We start from the raw sequence: 16,258 nt of genomic DNA, 5'->3' as shown, positions 1-16,258 counted from the left end.
ATGTTTTTTTTTTAAATTTTTATTTATTTATGATAGTCACACACACACACACACAGAGAGAGAGAGAGAGAGAGAGAGAGGCAGAGACACAGGCAGAGGGAGAAGCAGGCTCCATGCACCGGGAGCCCGACGTGGGATTCGATCCCGGGTCTCCAGGATCGCGCCCTGGGCTAAAGTCAGGCGCCAAACCGCTGCACCACCCAGGGATCCCTGTTTTTTTTTTTTTTTTTTTAAAGTGGAATTGATGATCAATGTTTAAAAATCAAGAGTTTATATTAAGTCCAGGTTTCTGGCTTCTCTGGAAGAAATGTGAAAAATTGGCAATAGAGGGCTGGGGGGAATGATGGCTGTCCCTGTAGCCGAGAGGTGGCTCTCTGGGTTGCCGCAGGCCCTGGACTCCTTGGCTTTGGATTTCTGCATATGTTTCCTCTCCCAGCTTCCAACATGCCCCTTCCTTCTTCTTAGCTATTCTCCTGGTCCCAGCACTTAACCCACAGGCCACCCCACAGAGCCCCTGCTGTGGGGGAGCCAGTCCCAGCTGCACCCTCTGGTCCTCTCCTCCTCACCTTCACCGAGTAGGCCAGCGAGATGGTGACAGCCAGAGGGAGCCCCTCGGGCACGGCGACCACCAGCACCGTCACGCCGATGATGAAGAACTTGACGAAGTACTGCACATAGACGGGTGTGCACTCGGGTAGCCACGGCTTCTTGTTGACCACGAAGGTGTCCACAGTGAAGTAGAGCACCAGGATGATGACTGTGATGGCCGACATCACCAGACCTGTAACACAGGGGTCGGGGGAGACCTGCTCAGGGGCTTTCCAGGGGGGCGGGGGCCCTGAGAAGTGAGATGCAGACAAAACACTTGGCCAGGTGGACCCTAGCTCACACCTCTGCTAGCTCTGTGGCCTGGGGAAGTCCTTGATCTTCACAGAGCTTCAGTCTCCTCGTCTGTGCCATGGGGATGCACGTCTATCTTATGCGGTTTTATAAGGATTGGTTGCGATGTGTGCATAGTGCCTAGCACAGTGCCTGAGACACCTTGGAGATACTCACAAAACGTGTGCTGAGACCATGTGAACTGCTCACATAGTTCTCCCACACGATAATGTTGGTACCATTTAGTAGCTCCTAACTCGGGAATGATGGACACAGCACTAGAGAGGACAGAGTCCCTGCCCTGAGGAAGCTGAGACTCCAGAGGAGGAAGCAGACAAGAAAGAGCAAGCACATGGACAAGATCACTTAGACAGGGATGATGCTGTGGAGAAAAACTTCAGGACGACGTGACAGAAAGTGACACGGGCTGAAGATAAGAAAACCAAAGAAATATCCATTGACGGACAGATGGATGAGGAAAATGTGGTATATACATGCAATGGATAGGACTCAGCCTTAAAAAAGAAGGAAATCCTGCCATTTGCAACGACACAGATGGACCTGGGGGCATTATGCTAAAGGAGATGAGACAGACACATAAGGACTCACACGGGGAAGATAAATAGTCAAATTCAAGAAGCAGTGAGTAGAAGGGTGGTTGCCAGGGGCTGTAGGGAGGGGGTTGGGGAGAGGAAGGGGGTGGAGGAGGGTTGTTTTCCAGTGGGTATAGAGTTTCAGTTATGCAAGCTAAATAAGTTCTAGAGCTTTGCTCTACACCACCAATGTGCTTACAGTGGACAATGCAGTATTGTGCACTTCAAAATTGCTTAAGAGGATAGAACTTCTGTTGAGTGTCCTTACCCCTCAAAACAGAAAACAGAAAAGCCCATGAAAGAACATAGGAATTTTTGGAGTTGGTGGATACGTTTAGTACCTTCCTTGTGGTGATGGCATCATGGGTATGTGCAAATATCCAAAGTCATCAAGATGTACACTAAATGAGTGCAATCTTTTGTATATGAATTATATTTCAATAAAGTTTAAAAAATAAAAAAAAAATCAACGTGGGCTGACTACTTTAGCTAGGGTGTCCGGGGAGAATTCCTGGAGGAGCTGATACTTGAGGAGATGGGGAATGACGAGAAGGATAAACCAGATTGTGACCTGCAGGAAGAGCGTTCCAGACAGAGGAAACAAGAGGGGGCCCTTTTTTTTTGGATGAGGAAGCTGGGGCCAGTGAGAAGGGACTTATCTAAGGCCACAGGGCAGAGGAGCACTGCAGTGTTAGCAGATGCAGGTGGCTACCTGCTTGGATCCCCGGGATCCCCTTGCCAGCCCCATGTGCTGCAGGTGCTGAGCAGGTATTGCTGAGGCTGTGCACACTTGCAGCCTCTGCCAGAGGAAGTTCACGTTTGAGAGATCACAGTCTCCTCATCAGGAAGTGCCTGGCATGGCACCCTGCCCCAATCTGATGGCCAATATTCAATGGTTGAGGTGGGGGGTCCAATAGCCCAGCCCCCTTGCTGTGAGGCCAGACAGACCCTGTAGAGGTAGGTAGAGGCTGAGATTTCTCCAGAAGGTAGCTGGCTTTTCCCCCTGGCCCTCTTGAGCCTCTTAGTCTTTATAGATCTCACCTGAGAGCACCTGCGCCCATCCATCTCAGGCTCTGCTTCAGGGAATTAAGCCCAAGAGAGAAAGCAGAGATGGGAATCGAACCTAGAAGTGTTTAAGTCTGAACTCCATTCTTGGCAAGGCTGAGGAGGAGGAAAGAGATGAGCAAGGGCTGTGCCGGCCACGGGTTGTTCTTGGCACCGGGTTCCCTGCCCCCCAGCGCCTGCCTGCCCTGCTGTGGTTCTGTGGATGGAGGAAATCCCTGGGCCCGCAGGTCCCCCACCCCCACTCCAGCTGTGGAGCTTCAGAGCGGGCTCTATCCCCATCTGACAGTCGCAGGGGCGGGAAGCCAAGCTCCCAGCAGCCGGGAGCTATCACCAGGCCCCGAGTTTAAATATAGACAGCCAAGCCTGTAATTTGCCTTCCTTTTCCACGCTGCGGTGCCTATAATTAGAGCAGGGAGACAGCCAGGTGGGGAGGCCTTGGTGTTTGCTTTGTCCTTATGCAGGAGGAGAGGCCAAGGCCATGTCAGACGGGCAGGGCACGCCCTGCAGCTGGGCTTGGCTTCCTGGGCCAGAGGGGCCACCACCAGCCATCACCTGGAGCTCCCAGCTCAGTTGGGAATCTGGGCTTGTGCTGAGGCTCAGACAGCAGAGGCTTCTCACTGGGCTCCGGGCGCTGCCCTCAACCTCCTCAATTTTTCCTCAGCACTGCAGCTGGGGTGGTCAGTCTAGAGCCCCCATCCATCCCTGCCTTCCCCTGCTCCAACCTACCATTCGAGTGTTTATTGTGTATTGACCCAGGGTGTTGCTGTGTAGGAAAGGGTGGGTCTCAGTGCCCATCTCATGCCTCACTCTGCAGAGACAGCTTGGGGCAGGGCCCTGCCTGGGGCCCCACTGTGTACCCCACATCCCCCCTTGCTCCATCCAGTGTGGCTGCGTGCTTACCCGCCTTGCCGATCTGCACAGCCAGCTTGGTGAGTTTGCCCTGTAGCACAGATTTCTCCTTCTTGTGCATGTTGGCCTTTTTTTTGTCATCGGCGTCGCCACCCTCTGCACTCTTGAGGGGCTGCATCTCCATGGCGGCTGCCCCGTCCTGCTGTTTGGCTGCAGGGGCAGAGCACACACAGGCATGCACACACACACACACACACATACACACACAGACATGCACACCCAGGTCAGCCTGCAGGGTGGGGATACTGGCACCCACCCTGCCTGCCCAAGGGAGTGTGGTGAGGCATTCACTCCCTTGCCTAGACCCCTGCATGGCTGGCACAGAGATCCTGTGACATGGAGTCTGCCTCTCCCAGCTGGAGACCCTGATCCCGGGGCCAGTGGCTGCCTTGGATCTGGAATCCAAGTGTGAACAGGGAGTGACACAATTCCACCTTGGATTTGCAGTAGGAGTAGGCTGGGGTTCCCTCTGGGCCTGAACAAGCCCACAGATCCTTCCCCAAATGGCCCCTCAGCTTTTCCCACTTTAGACAAAACAGATAAGCTTGGACTTCCTCAGTTGGTTCTGGAGTATGTTGTTGGGATATTAAGTGGTTGCCAGACAGGAGGGACCAAAAAGGGGCTTAAAAGATAAAAGAGAGTCTTCCTATCCATGGGTGCCAAGCCCCTCTTCCTTCAGTGCAGGCCTGACTGCTGGGTCTGGGGCCTTACACTCTAACTCCTAAGGATCTCAAAGAACCAGCTTCAAGTCTTCAGCTAGATAGGCAGCATAGATCACAGGCAGGGGAAGAGCTGGCTCACAGGTGAACCCTGTCCTCACGGGTGACGTCTCCATTTGGTCTGGCACCACGTGAATCACAGCTACCCCTCCACCCCCACCCCATGTCAGGCACCTGTAGGTGCAAACCTGTCTGCCTTTAGCCTGGCTCTCAGAGCCAGTGGGGAGGGGCCACTGGGACCATAGAAGCCGGTTAAGACGAAAGGGTTACCTTTGCTCTGGCTGGCGTCCACATTGCCATCCTGCATTTTACCTACACGACAAAGAATTTTAACAGACAACAGAGAACAGACAATACATGCTGATCATCACAAAGACATAACAGGGCCATGGACATTCATGTCACGGATGGAGGAAGGGCCGAGCTGACTGTCCTTTCACATGGGGACACTGGGGAGGCCTCGAGATAAGAGCAAACCTGGCCACCACATGGGCTGCAGGGTCTGTCCTGATTCTCTGGGGGCTTGGAGAGAAGTCTCAGTGGGAATTATTTCAGCTCTGAGAATCTTACATATTAAATGACAGCCTTTGAGGGTCAAAGGGACCACAGCTGGCTGGCAGGAAGGAGAGGGGTTCTCAGGTCTCCAGTGATTAATTTGGTCTATGCCTTTGGTGGGCTGAGAGAAGGCAAAGGAAAAGAGAGAGACAGAGGCAGAGACAGAGAAAGGGAGAGAAAGGGAGAGGGAGAGAGAGAGACAAAGAGAGAGAGAGAAGGTCTAGAAGGAGAGGGCTTTGGTCAATGTGTTTCTTAGTTCCTGGCTCTAGGAGGGATGTATATAGAATTTTACCATCTCCTTTTCCATCTGGAGGAGCACGAAGCCACAGCATGGACAATCCCCTGCCCAGCTCCACTGAGAGTGACCCATCCCAAGGTGGGCAAGGGCTCCCTAGTGGTGGGCTCTGAGGTACCCCAAGTGTGTCCAGAGGGCTTGGAGGGAGTGTTCTGGCTCTCAAGGGGAAGCTGCTGAACCCCCCTCCATTTGGGTCTATGCTCTTTATTCTGAGGTTGACCAGCTCAGGCCCTAGCACATAAGGAGGTTAGGCTGGTGGGCTCCCCTGGATGTCCCCTCCTGCTCTGCCCTGCATGCTAGTGCTGGGGAAAGGGCTGAGTCTGGGGCTTCTCACTCCTTAATCAGGGCTGCATGGGAGGCCTCCTCCCCACTCTTGGCCAGAGGCTTGTGGGCTGGGTTTGCAGCATGGGAGGAACTGATGGTCACTAGCTGGCAGCTGACATACTTGCCTTTACCGGCTGGCACTGCAGAGAGAGGGGTTCCTCCTGTCTCTTGGGCCTGTCCACTGAGCTCACTCAGAGCTCTGCCCATAGGCCTTGCCACCTTGGGAGGAGTCTGAGGAGGTCAGCCACCCTTGGCCATTTGCTGTGAAGATGATTCTCACAGCCCACGTTCTATAAGAACCCACCATGTGCCAGGACGCATGTAGAACCTCCATGATTTCATCTAGTCCGCAGCACATCCCTACCAGAGCACTCCTGTATTGCAGCCACTTACAGAGGAGAAACTGAGGCTCAGAGAGGCAGACAGCCTGCCCGGGTCCTAGGGGGTAAATGGAGAGCTGACCCCAAAGTGTGTCTATGTTTTCATCCCAGCTGGGGAGAAGAGCTATCTTTCAGCCCCTCTGAGCCCAGAGGAGAAGCATCAAGGCAGCCCTGGTGGGACTGGGCTCCCGAAACCCCCTTTTTGACACCAACTAGCTGTGCAGCTTTACCTCTCCCAGTCTCAGTTTCTACCTCTGTACAATGGGGATGCAACATTCAGCTTCCACAGCACCCGACAGTTGTCTTAGTAATAACCACTTGCCTATTTATCATTTTGTAGTTTGTGTCATGCCTTGTCAATCTTTCCTGAACACTGCCAGTAGGATGGGAGGGATTCTCATCACTCTCTTTTTACAGATGAGGAAACTGAGGCCAAGGGAGGTTTAGAGACAGCCCTGATTTCTGCAGCATCCTGATGATAACCCTGTGGCTGCCTTACTGGTTCCATAATACTGTCATCACCATTGCCATACCATGTTGTTGTAAGTGACTCAGAGGGGAGAAGTGGCTTTCCTGGATCCCAGCCCCGTGCTATCTCTCCAAGGGAAGTGCAGGGCTGTTCCCACTGCCTCTCACAGCAAAGGGTCAGTGATCCACCCTGGGGGTTGAAAGAGAAGGGCCCCTGTTGCTCTATTGTAAAGTTCCTTTTGCTGGATTAAAAACAAAACAGAAAAAGCCTTTTTAGAACAAATAGGAATGAACTACAATTACTTTTATTTTTTAAAATAATTTTACTAACTAGGCTAAAGGGCACAGCAGGATACTTGGTTTTAGAAGACACAAAGGAGCCTTATTTGCATTGCATATTATCAGATGCAATAGCCCATGTGTGCGCCCATTAACCAAGCTAGCAATTTCCTCTTTTATTTCCATAGTGATCACGTGGCCAGAAAAATAATCACCAATGCATATGTTCAAGGGAGGGAGCTGTGTTCTGGGGGTGCTTTGGTGCAGATGGCCTGGTTTCTCAGAAGCAAGGGACTTATTTGGGGCTTTCCTCAGCCAAAGTGGTGCTTGCTTGGCCCCAGAACTATGGTGGGACAGCCAGCTCTGGCTCTGATCTGGCCCAGGAGGGTGGGCTGTTTCAGGGGCCCTGGGATGGGGAGCTAGGGTGGAGACTTGGAGGCCCCTCTGCATCAGATGCCAAATGCAGCTTTGACAAATGGGTCTGTGCTCTTCATGCAGGGCAATGGCATGGGTGTAAAAACATGTTTGTGGAGGAATCATGGTGAGGAGACCTGATAAACAAGCTTTGGGGAGACAGAGCACTAATTAGGTAAACCTGGAGATGTTACTTCTCTTGCCTGTGCCTCCATTTCTTCCCCCATGTCATGTGACAATTTCAACCAAGGCGAGTGTCTGAAAAGCACCACAAAGTGCCCTGTTAATGTCTGGAGTTCAGAGTTATGTATTTACTAATTGTGATGAAATAGTGATATATTAATAAACATAAAAGAAATAATAAAATAATACTGCCGATCATAATGGCTCCAAGATGAATGGAACGCACCCACTTTTAGTTGGGAGGGGGCTCAGGTTGGGTGGACAGTCGGCCAGCTGAGTGTGTTTTCTATATTTAAATCATCCTGATGTGGTTCAGAGGAAGGAGCTGAAGGAACGGTTAGTTCTCCCGTTGACCAAGTCTCAGCCTGGCACCTCTTAACCTTTAGTGCATTCCGGCCTGGAGCCTGGAGAACTTAGTAGAATGCAGATTCTTGTTCAGTGGGTCTGGGGTGAAGCCTGAGGTTCTGCATTTCTAACAGGCTCCTAAGAGATGTCTAGGCTTCCGGTCCTCTGATTACAGTTTGAGTAGCAATGGCTTAGAGCACTGTTTCCCAAAGTATATTTCAGAGACATGCCAATCCCACAAGATTCAGGAAAGGTCCTGCAGCCAAATCAGCCTGGGAAGCCCTTCACGGCTAATTTTCCACCATATACCAGCACATTCAAGGTTCTAAGTCCCGCAATGAGGAAGAGACTAATTCTGTCCCAGGGTTCTGAAACATCTTTGACCACAGGATCCTTTTCTTGGGGGTAGGACCTCTTAATATCCCTGTGAAGTTTACAAGACCCACTCCTTCGGGACATCCTGGATCAGGAAGAGAAGCATGCACTTTAGAGCCAGCAGGCCTGGGTTCAAATCGCAGCTCTGCTAATTTTTTAGTTCTGTGACCTTGGGCTAGTGTCTTGATCTCTCTGAGTCTCAGTCTCCCTATCTTTAAAGTGGGGACAATAAACTGTGTATGATTGGGTTGTCATGAGGATCAAATGAGGCCATGAGCATGAAATGTTCGCAAAGTGCCTGGTGAAGAGTAGGTGGTCAAGTTCCCTATCTTTCCTGCAGTTTTTCTCAGGATACTAGGGGTTTTCTGCTACAGTTTGGAAGTGAAGCTGCCTTTTTTTGGACCGACCAGCCTGGATGCAGTCTGTATGTTCCCGAGCCCGGTAGGCTCATTGCTCTAGGGGAAGCAGAAGGCCAGCTCCTGTTCCCTTCTCCCCCTGCCTGGGTTTGCCTATATTGGTTCTCCCTGTCATCCCTCACTTCCCCTCCCTGATGCATGACACCTCCTACACCCCAAGCTGTTCGCCTTTCTCCTCCTGTGCCTGAAATAGACCCACACTCAAATTAGCAAGGCACAGCTCACAGAAGTGTCTTGCTTGGACTCTGACGTCTACTAGGTGCTTCCATCATTAGACACTTTGAATGCAGGTGGCTCAGCCAGAGGTGTGGAGCAGGGGGTGAGACTTTGAGGTAGGACAAGATCTCCACCTCTTCCAGGAGTGATGAGGAGTAAATGACATAATAGATGAGAAACCCACAGCCCCGTGCCTCCTATGCAGTGATGCTGCAAGAAAGGCTCCCCTCCCCCCTTCGATTCCCTGGGGCAACAGTTTTATGATCAAGCCCTACAGCTCTCAGCCTGGGTGACTATCATGCTACTTCATTTGGGGACAGGGGATCTATCTGAGTACATAGAAGCCTTGTCACTCTGAAGGCAGGAGGGCAGAGAAATAAGAAACCCTCTAAAGGCTTGGAGGCAAGTGAATGGAATTCCTTCTTGCCTGTGGGTAAAGAGGTTAAAATACAGACCCCAGCTACTGTGGCAGCCCCCCCACTGCCACCCTAACCCTCAAGGGGCCCCATAAGAATGCAGAGACTCAGGAAAAATGCTCTAGCACAGGCAACAGCAGGAAACACCAGGCCACCTCCGAGGGACAGAACCAGGCCCGAGCCCAAGCGAGCCCTCTGCCCATTCACTCCGTGAAAGAGAAGAGGAAGACATGTTTGTCAGTGGCTCAGCCATGCTATGGGGTGGGGCCGAAGAGCTGAACCCCGGCCTGGGTCCCCCTGCCTCAAGGAAAATCTTCCAGTCAAGGACTGGAGCCTTCACCAGAGACCCAGATGCCAGCTTCAGCCCAGGTCCTGACCCCAGGCCTTCTTCCCCAAGCTAGGGCCAGGAATGTGCTTAGGAGAGGGCCACGCCGGGTGGGATGCTGCTTCTTGGGAGCCAAATCTGAAACCCAGGTGATGTCCCTCTTCTGGGCTCCATTGGGGGTTACGGGCCCAGCAGGACCAGTGCCATTTTGGCAGCCCGCAAGTGGGCGTGGAGCTGATTCCCCGGTGGTGGCTTCTCTCTTAAGCGCCTGCCCCACGTGGGAGGATGACTGTCCCAGAGCTGCCCATGCACATCCAAGATCTGTGCAGTCCAGAACAGGGAGAGGCAAGCCCAGAGTTGGGGGTGGAGGAGAGAGAGATGCCCATCCAACCGAGACCGAGAGCTCGCCATCGGAGACGTACCATTGACTAGGCTGGCATTTGCACTATCTGCAGCATTTGAACCTGCTGCACCATCGGCCGCTGCAGGGGTGGGAGGGATGGAAAATGCAGTGTGTCACAATGGAGAAAAGCAACAATGCAGAACAGCAACAACAATAAAGACATGAACCAACTTGCAGGAAATAACATGACTATATTCTTTAAAAAAAAAATCTCCGTTGGAAATCAGGAAACTCAAATTTGGGGGTGGAGGTGAAATGTTCCCACAGAGATGCCATAAAAATCAGGGAAAAAACTCAGACATGGAGGGTCTTTGAAATAAAGCATGGCAGATGATTAATGTGGTTAGGTAGGATGGCACCATTCTGTGCTAAGGTCTGGGCTAATGCACCCGCCTGGCAATGCCCATCAGGCAGGTCCCCACCAGAGAAGCTTCTATTAGAGGGCAGCTCTGGCTGCCTGTCAGGGCCAGAGGGACCCATGGCCGAGAGTCATTTCCAAACATTCGACAGCTAGTGCAGGACAGGCACCAGCCATTCTGATTGAGTATTTGTCATGACCACCATCGCTGCGTCCCAGAGGAACATCCAGCGGTGGTGGTGACTCAGGATTCAAACCCTTGACTCAGGCCACTGCCCATGGCCACCTCTTCCTTCCTAACCAGCACTCTAAAGATCGCCTTGGTTACCCCTACACGAGATGCCCCATCATTTAATTGGTGACATCAAGCATGTCACACTTTGTGCATGAGACAGAGTACTGGCAGGTTTCCCTTTGTTTAGAAATTAAAAATGATGTGAGATAGTCAAACTCACTCTGGTTGTTCTTTCCTGGGGTGGGGAAGTGGGTCTTGTGGGAAGGGGAGGGAAGAGATACCAGCGGGTAAGGTGCACATGCTGTGTGGGGAGGGGTGGCCAGGACAGGCTCTGCAGGTTGTGCACAGGACAGCAGGGCTGTGGGGTCACATGGTGGTGAGTGGGGCCCTGCCCGCTGGTGTGTGGGGCTGAGGCCAGTGTGGAGATGGTGGTGGTGCCATGTGCATTGGCTGGCAGGGTAAAGCACTGGAAGGGTAGAGGGAGGTGCTGGGTCCTCCGGTGGGCCTGGCAGCACGTGGGGGCACAGTGGAGGGTCTGGTGGGTCAGGGAGCCTCCTCCAGCTGTGTGCTGGTGGTCTAGGGCCAGGGCTCAGTGCTCAAAGGCTGCTGCTATTTCTAAAGGTCCCATCTACCCTGAGGGGTGTCTTACTGTACCTGGTAGCTGAAGGCCATCCCCCTTCTTCACACCTGTGTGATGATTTTTGAGACATGTTAATGAAGGAGAAGCACATACAGCCTCATCTGCACGTGCACGTGTACGCACATTCACACACACACACACACACACACACACACACACACACACGGCTGCACGCCTGCAGTCATCCTGAAAGGGGGGCCTGCGATTGGCAGGCTCTAAGCAATGTCCCTGGTGGAACTGATGGGATGGGAGTGCAGAGGGGGCCCAGCCCCAGCCATGCTGCTCATGGGGGCTGGAGAAGCTGGGTGGCCCCGTATCTTCCTCTGCTGTGTCCCCCCACATCCCACTTCTTCCCTCTACACTGACACCCCCATCACACTGGGGTGCAGGTGTGTGTTCAGTAAAGGACTCTACATGTGCTTTAGGGCAGGAGAGGCCTGTCTTCCTACTGAAATCTTTGAGAACACAGATCTGGCTTCTGTCCCTTACCCAGGCCCCAGGGAGGCCTGCCTTACCTGCTATACCCTGCTCACTGCCCGTATCTGCTCAACTGTCTGCACCCTGGTGCCAGAGCTGGCCACAGTTTCTATGACACTGTGTGGACACTGTCCTGATACCCTCTGGGCCTCTCGATTAGGACCGTGTCCTTAGTTTCAATCTCAGCTGTCTCCTGGTTCTTCTCTCCAGCCTCTGGACTTCCCAGATGACAGCTCAAGCTCCACTATTCCTGCTGGTGAGGCTGTCATAATCTTAGGGGGGCCCCTCCAGAAAATGGGGTATTGCCCTTGGGAACACTTAACCTTTGGTTATGACCCAGGCTCTGTGTCTGGTTGGCTGCAGATTGCTGGAGGTAGCAGGGTTGCCCTTAAAACTCAAGCACGGGCCATCTACATTCTCTCTCCTTCCCCTGGACCCCAGATGTTCTGGGTGTGGGGGACCCTCCTCTGGAGCTTGAGGAAAGAGACTGAAGATATCAGAGGGGGCTGTCCCTGAGATTGGGCATAGGTATTGGGTAAGGAGCTGGCCATGCTGGGGACAGGGGTCTGGCCTTTGGGTCTGGGCCTGGCCTGATGGAACTTAGGCTTTTTGTGTGTTCTGAGCATCTCTCCCTCTGCTCTGAGAGGCACTTGTAGCCCAGGCTACTGGCCTGTTGCCCTGAGGGGGAGCTCAAGGAGTAGGAATCTTGTTTCCAAGGTGGAAGGGAAGCTAGAACCCAGGCAAAGTGGCCACTCTGGGGGGTGGGGGGAGGTAAGAAAGGGAACCACAAGTTTGGCCACCTTTCCTAGAATCTCCTCTGCCCACATCCGGTCGGAGTCTGGGCTGGGGGAGGGTGGGGGTTGTAGCTCTGCTCTTGGAGTGGAGAATACGGTAGGAGTGAGCGCAGGTGGGGCTTTCTACTCCATATCAGGGCTGATGATGGGACCAGGTCACACTTGAGGCTGGACACTGAGCCTGGCCTGGGGGGAGGGTCCTCCATGACATGACGGGACAGACAGAGACTGGGACAAGACCCTGGAGATGGAACAGATAGAGTCCTTCTGGCCAAGCAGAGCCTCAAGGATGCAGGAGGCGGCTGTTGGCACAGGGCGGGGACATAAAAGGCACTCAAGAACTATTTTGTTGAGTGAATGAGTAAACAACAAAAAAAGTGACCCGAAGAGCTCTTCTCCCAGTCTGTGGGGGGGCTGTGCTTACCTTTCTTGTCTTTCTTCTCTTCCTCCTCACCACCAGCCCCCAGCAGGGTGAAGATGATGCCAGTCTGAGAGTTCACACCCACAGCAGTCACTACCATCCGTCCAGAGCCCTCCATCACGTGGGTCCCTGGGGAAGGGGACAAAAGCCAAGTTACCGCTGCTTGAGTCCAAGCCCCCTCCCCCAAGGAGTGCAAGGAACTAGGTCCCAGAAACGCTCCTGGCTCTTTGCCTGCCGAGGCCCTGGGGTACTGCCCACGGTCAGGGTGCAAACGATGTACGTGTGGTGGATCCTCTGAGTTCACTTTGGGACAGGGCTGTAATGGGCTACACCTCACTTCTCTGGCCGACCACCTGCTACCTTCTCTTGGAGAGTCACCTCCCCGCTCTGTCCTAGATAGGACTGGACAAGACCACTTATAAAGGGGTCTGCTCCCTCCTAAAGATCTGGGGAAGAACTCCCTCTGTGACCGTGGAAGAGAAGACAACTGCATCTTTATTTCACAAATGCCTAGCCAAAATTTAGCATTTCCACCTGCTATGAATATGGGCAACAAACCCCAGGAGTGCTAGTGGCGATTACATGCATTACAAATAACACAGGTTCTTTGCCATATGACTTTACAGTTGTTGCGATCATTTTTGTTCATCCTGATTTTACAGGCACAGATGTTACTAGCCTACCCGCTGGACCTTGTTATCAGTGTGCTGACAAAGAAGCACCTATATGGCTCTCTCACACATTATTATTTTCACTATTTCAATGTAATTGGCCTCCTTTGTGATCCAATGTTTTCCATTTTATGCGTTTTATTTTTTTTAAAGATTTTATTTTCTTATTCATGAGAGACATACAGAGAGAGGCAGAGACATAGGCAGAAGGAGAAAGGATCCCATTGCGTGATTTGATCCCAGAGCCCTGGGATCACATGCTGAGCCAAAGGCAGACACTCAACCACCGAGCCTCCCAGGTGCCCCTATTTTATGCATTTTAAAGCTTTATTCCAAGTAGGGGTGGTACATGATGACACTAGACTTCCCCAGGCTCTATGGTGCAAGAAAACCCCTTTTGCAGAATTTTAGGATTTTCAAACTGGGTTTTAAAGGGCCCTGCAATTCTTTTGAGGGGCAGGAGGGTCGGCCTTGGGGGTGGGGGAGGCCTCTGGTCAGAGTGGCTCCACTTTAATTCCTATTTAGGGTTTCTGTGTCAGCTGCTGTTTGACATGAGAGTCTGGTTGCTACTGTTATAGAGGCCCCTCCAACCTCTGTGTGGGGCTCAGGAGGCAGCTTGTCCAAGATTCACTTGGGGGGGTTTGTGCCAGAGTGAGGATAAAATGCAAAGGTAAATCTGCTGAAAAACGTGCAACATACACACAATGGATTATTATTTGACCTTAAAAGGGAAGGAGATTCTGACACAGGCTACAACATGCATGAGCCTTGAGGACATTATGCTCCGTGAAATATGCCAGATGCAAAAGGCTAACTACTGTGGTACGTGAGCTCTGCAGAGCAGTAAAATTCACAGGGACAGAGAGCGGAATGGTGGCTATAGGGGCCGGGGAGGGGGGCCTTCGGGGGGTGACTCTTCAATGGCTCTAGAGGTTCGGTTTTGCAGTTATGAAGAGTGCTGGAGGTGGACGGTGGTGATGGTGGCACAACAGTGTGAATGTCCATAATGCCATGGACCTGCATACTTAAGAATGCTTAAAATCATAAATTTTATGTGTTTTTTACTGTGATAAAGAGTTGGGAAAAAACAAACAAACAAACCCGCTGAAGCTACAGCCTCACTGGAGAAACAAGATGAGCCCCTGGGGCAGGGGGGCAGCTGGGACCCAGCCCGGGAAGTGGACGGCCGCTATGGCGATCTACTTCTCGTAGAGACGCAGGCACAGCCAGCCCTCTATCCTCAGGCTGGTGCTGGGGATGCATCACCATGTCCTAGGGGCTGTCACAGACCCACAGACCACTCACAGAGTTGGCCCGCATGGTCTGTCGAGTGTCACCTGCAGTGGTGACAGGCACCCCTGGGGAGACCCCCTAGGCCTGCCAGCAGCCCCTCTATTTAGTAAAGGATCCAGGTAAGTGAATTTGCACCTTTAGGCACCCACTTTTTAAAAAATTTTAAATTTAAATGTTCTCCACCCTGGATAGAAATGTGTTTCCTTCTCCAACAGAGAGGGAAGCATCTCAGGCCATCCTCAGGCTGCACAGGAGGAACCAGACTGGGGCTGAGGGCCCTCTTCTTTTTCTTCTTTTTTTTTTAAAGGGTTTTATTTATTTATTTGAGTGAGGGAGAGCAGGAGAGTACAAGCAGGGGGAGGGGAGGGGCAGAGGGAGATGGAGAAGCAAACTCCTCACTGAGCAGGGAGCCTGATGTGGGGCTCGATCCCAGGACCTTGGGGTCATGACCTGAGCTGAAAGCAGCCGCTTAACCAAATGAACCACCCAGCACCCTGATGACTTGCTTCTTGAACCCAATTCTGCTTTTTTACAGTTTTCCTTCTTTTCCCTCCAGAGTAATGGCCACTTCTCCCTGTTTTCAGGGTAATTTGTATCTAGCAGTCTTCTCTCTGTTTTCCAGTTTGCTTCAGACTTGAAGTCTTGGTCAATAATTCAGAATTGTATCTCAACGCACTTTCCTCAAGCAAACAATCTATTTTCAATTTTCAAAAGGTTTTACCCACTCCTCCTTTTTTGTTCTAGCACTTGAGTGATAGCCTGTGTGTGCATGTGTGAGTGCCTACATGTATGCATGTGTATGTGTGCTCATGCGTGTGTGTGTGTTCTAGCCCCTTACCCTCTAAGATCTCATGATTGCAACATGCTTTACAGACAGATGGACACTCTCCAGTGAGTTCCTTCCTGGCGGGTAAAGGTTGTTCTATCTGTGTGTACATGAGTAAGCCAAGTCATAAAGGCTTCCAGCATGGGCACGAAGGCTGGTGAGCTGTAACAAGAACCCAGATGTTCAGATGGCTCCTTGTTTGTTCCCAGGATGGAAAGACAGTGCTCTTTTGTCTCTGGGCAGGGAATGGTGGGGACCACAGGATGACCTCCGACACTGACTGCAGGTGGAGCAGCCCACGTACACCCTGGAGCCCATCTACTTGCCCACGGGGCACAAACTGGGAGAACCAGGCCCACATACAGGACCTTGGTAATTATAACTTGCTGACAAGATTTCTCATGCACTGGCTCAGCTTGTGTGGGGTGGGTGGGTGGTGTACTTTTAACTCTCAGCTATATTAGACAGATGAGGAGCCTGGGACCCGGAGAAGTCATGTGTATGTGGGGTGTCCCAGGTCTTTCAGGGTGAGGAACACTCTGTGCTGATTCAAAGTGCAGATGGCAGTGGCCAGAGCTGACCCCTGCGGGACACCTCCTGTGTGACAGGCATCGAGCTAAACATTTCACACACCATCATCTCATTAGTCCTCACCCTGGCCCTGGCTTTACAGGGAAAAGTGGTTTGCCCAGGGTTACCGGCCGGTGTGGGTGACTCTCCCCTGTCTCTTTGTCACATACCAGGCCCCACCTCAGGAAGCCAGGCCCACACCCTGGTCTCAAACACATTCTGAAAAAATCTGCTCTGTCTGGGTGGTTATGTGGAAGCTGGTCTCCAACTCCCCAGCCCTGAGCAGGATGGAAAAATACACAGGGGGCCAATTTCCACGCAAGATAATCAGACCCAAATCACCTTCTAATCTAATCGCTCCCATCACAGCAGGGAGCAGGAGGCAGAGGGGAGGGGGGAGGAAACCAAGGAGGC

At 52.1% G+C, this 16,258-nt stretch overlaps 1 protein-coding gene across 3 annotated transcripts in view; it reads right to left on the bottom strand.

The window, feature by feature from the left end:
- Nucleotides 1-16,258, bottom strand: part of ATP2B2 (ATPase plasma membrane Ca2+ transporting 2) — a 375,363-nt gene that overhangs the window by 51,097 nt on the left and 308,008 nt on the right. For 2 of the 3 annotated variants that reach the window (XM_055344599.1, XM_055344600.1), the window contains exons 9-11: nucleotides 12,488-12,613; nucleotides 3,438-3,596; nucleotides 567-781 (exon numbers count right to left, since the gene is read on the bottom strand). In XM_055344599.1, the coding sequence (XP_055200574.1) occupies nucleotides 567-781; nucleotides 3,438-3,596; nucleotides 12,488-12,613 (500 nt within the window). Of the gene's footprint in view, nucleotides 1-566; nucleotides 782-3,437; nucleotides 3,597-4,435; nucleotides 4,478-9,578; nucleotides 9,639-10,806; nucleotides 10,840-12,487; nucleotides 12,614-16,258 lie in introns of all 3 variants that reach the window. The other variant, XM_055344601.1, reaches the window with a different exon arrangement.

The sequence above is a fragment of the Nyctereutes procyonoides genome, unplaced genomic scaffold (assembly GCF_905146905.1).
Source record: "Nyctereutes procyonoides isolate TBG_1078 unplaced genomic scaffold, NYPRO_anot_genome, whole genome shotgun sequence".
Taxonomy (NCBI): domain Eukaryota; kingdom Metazoa; phylum Chordata; class Mammalia; order Carnivora; family Canidae; genus Nyctereutes; species Nyctereutes procyonoides.
This window is presented reverse-complemented; position numbering and strand designations above follow the sequence as displayed.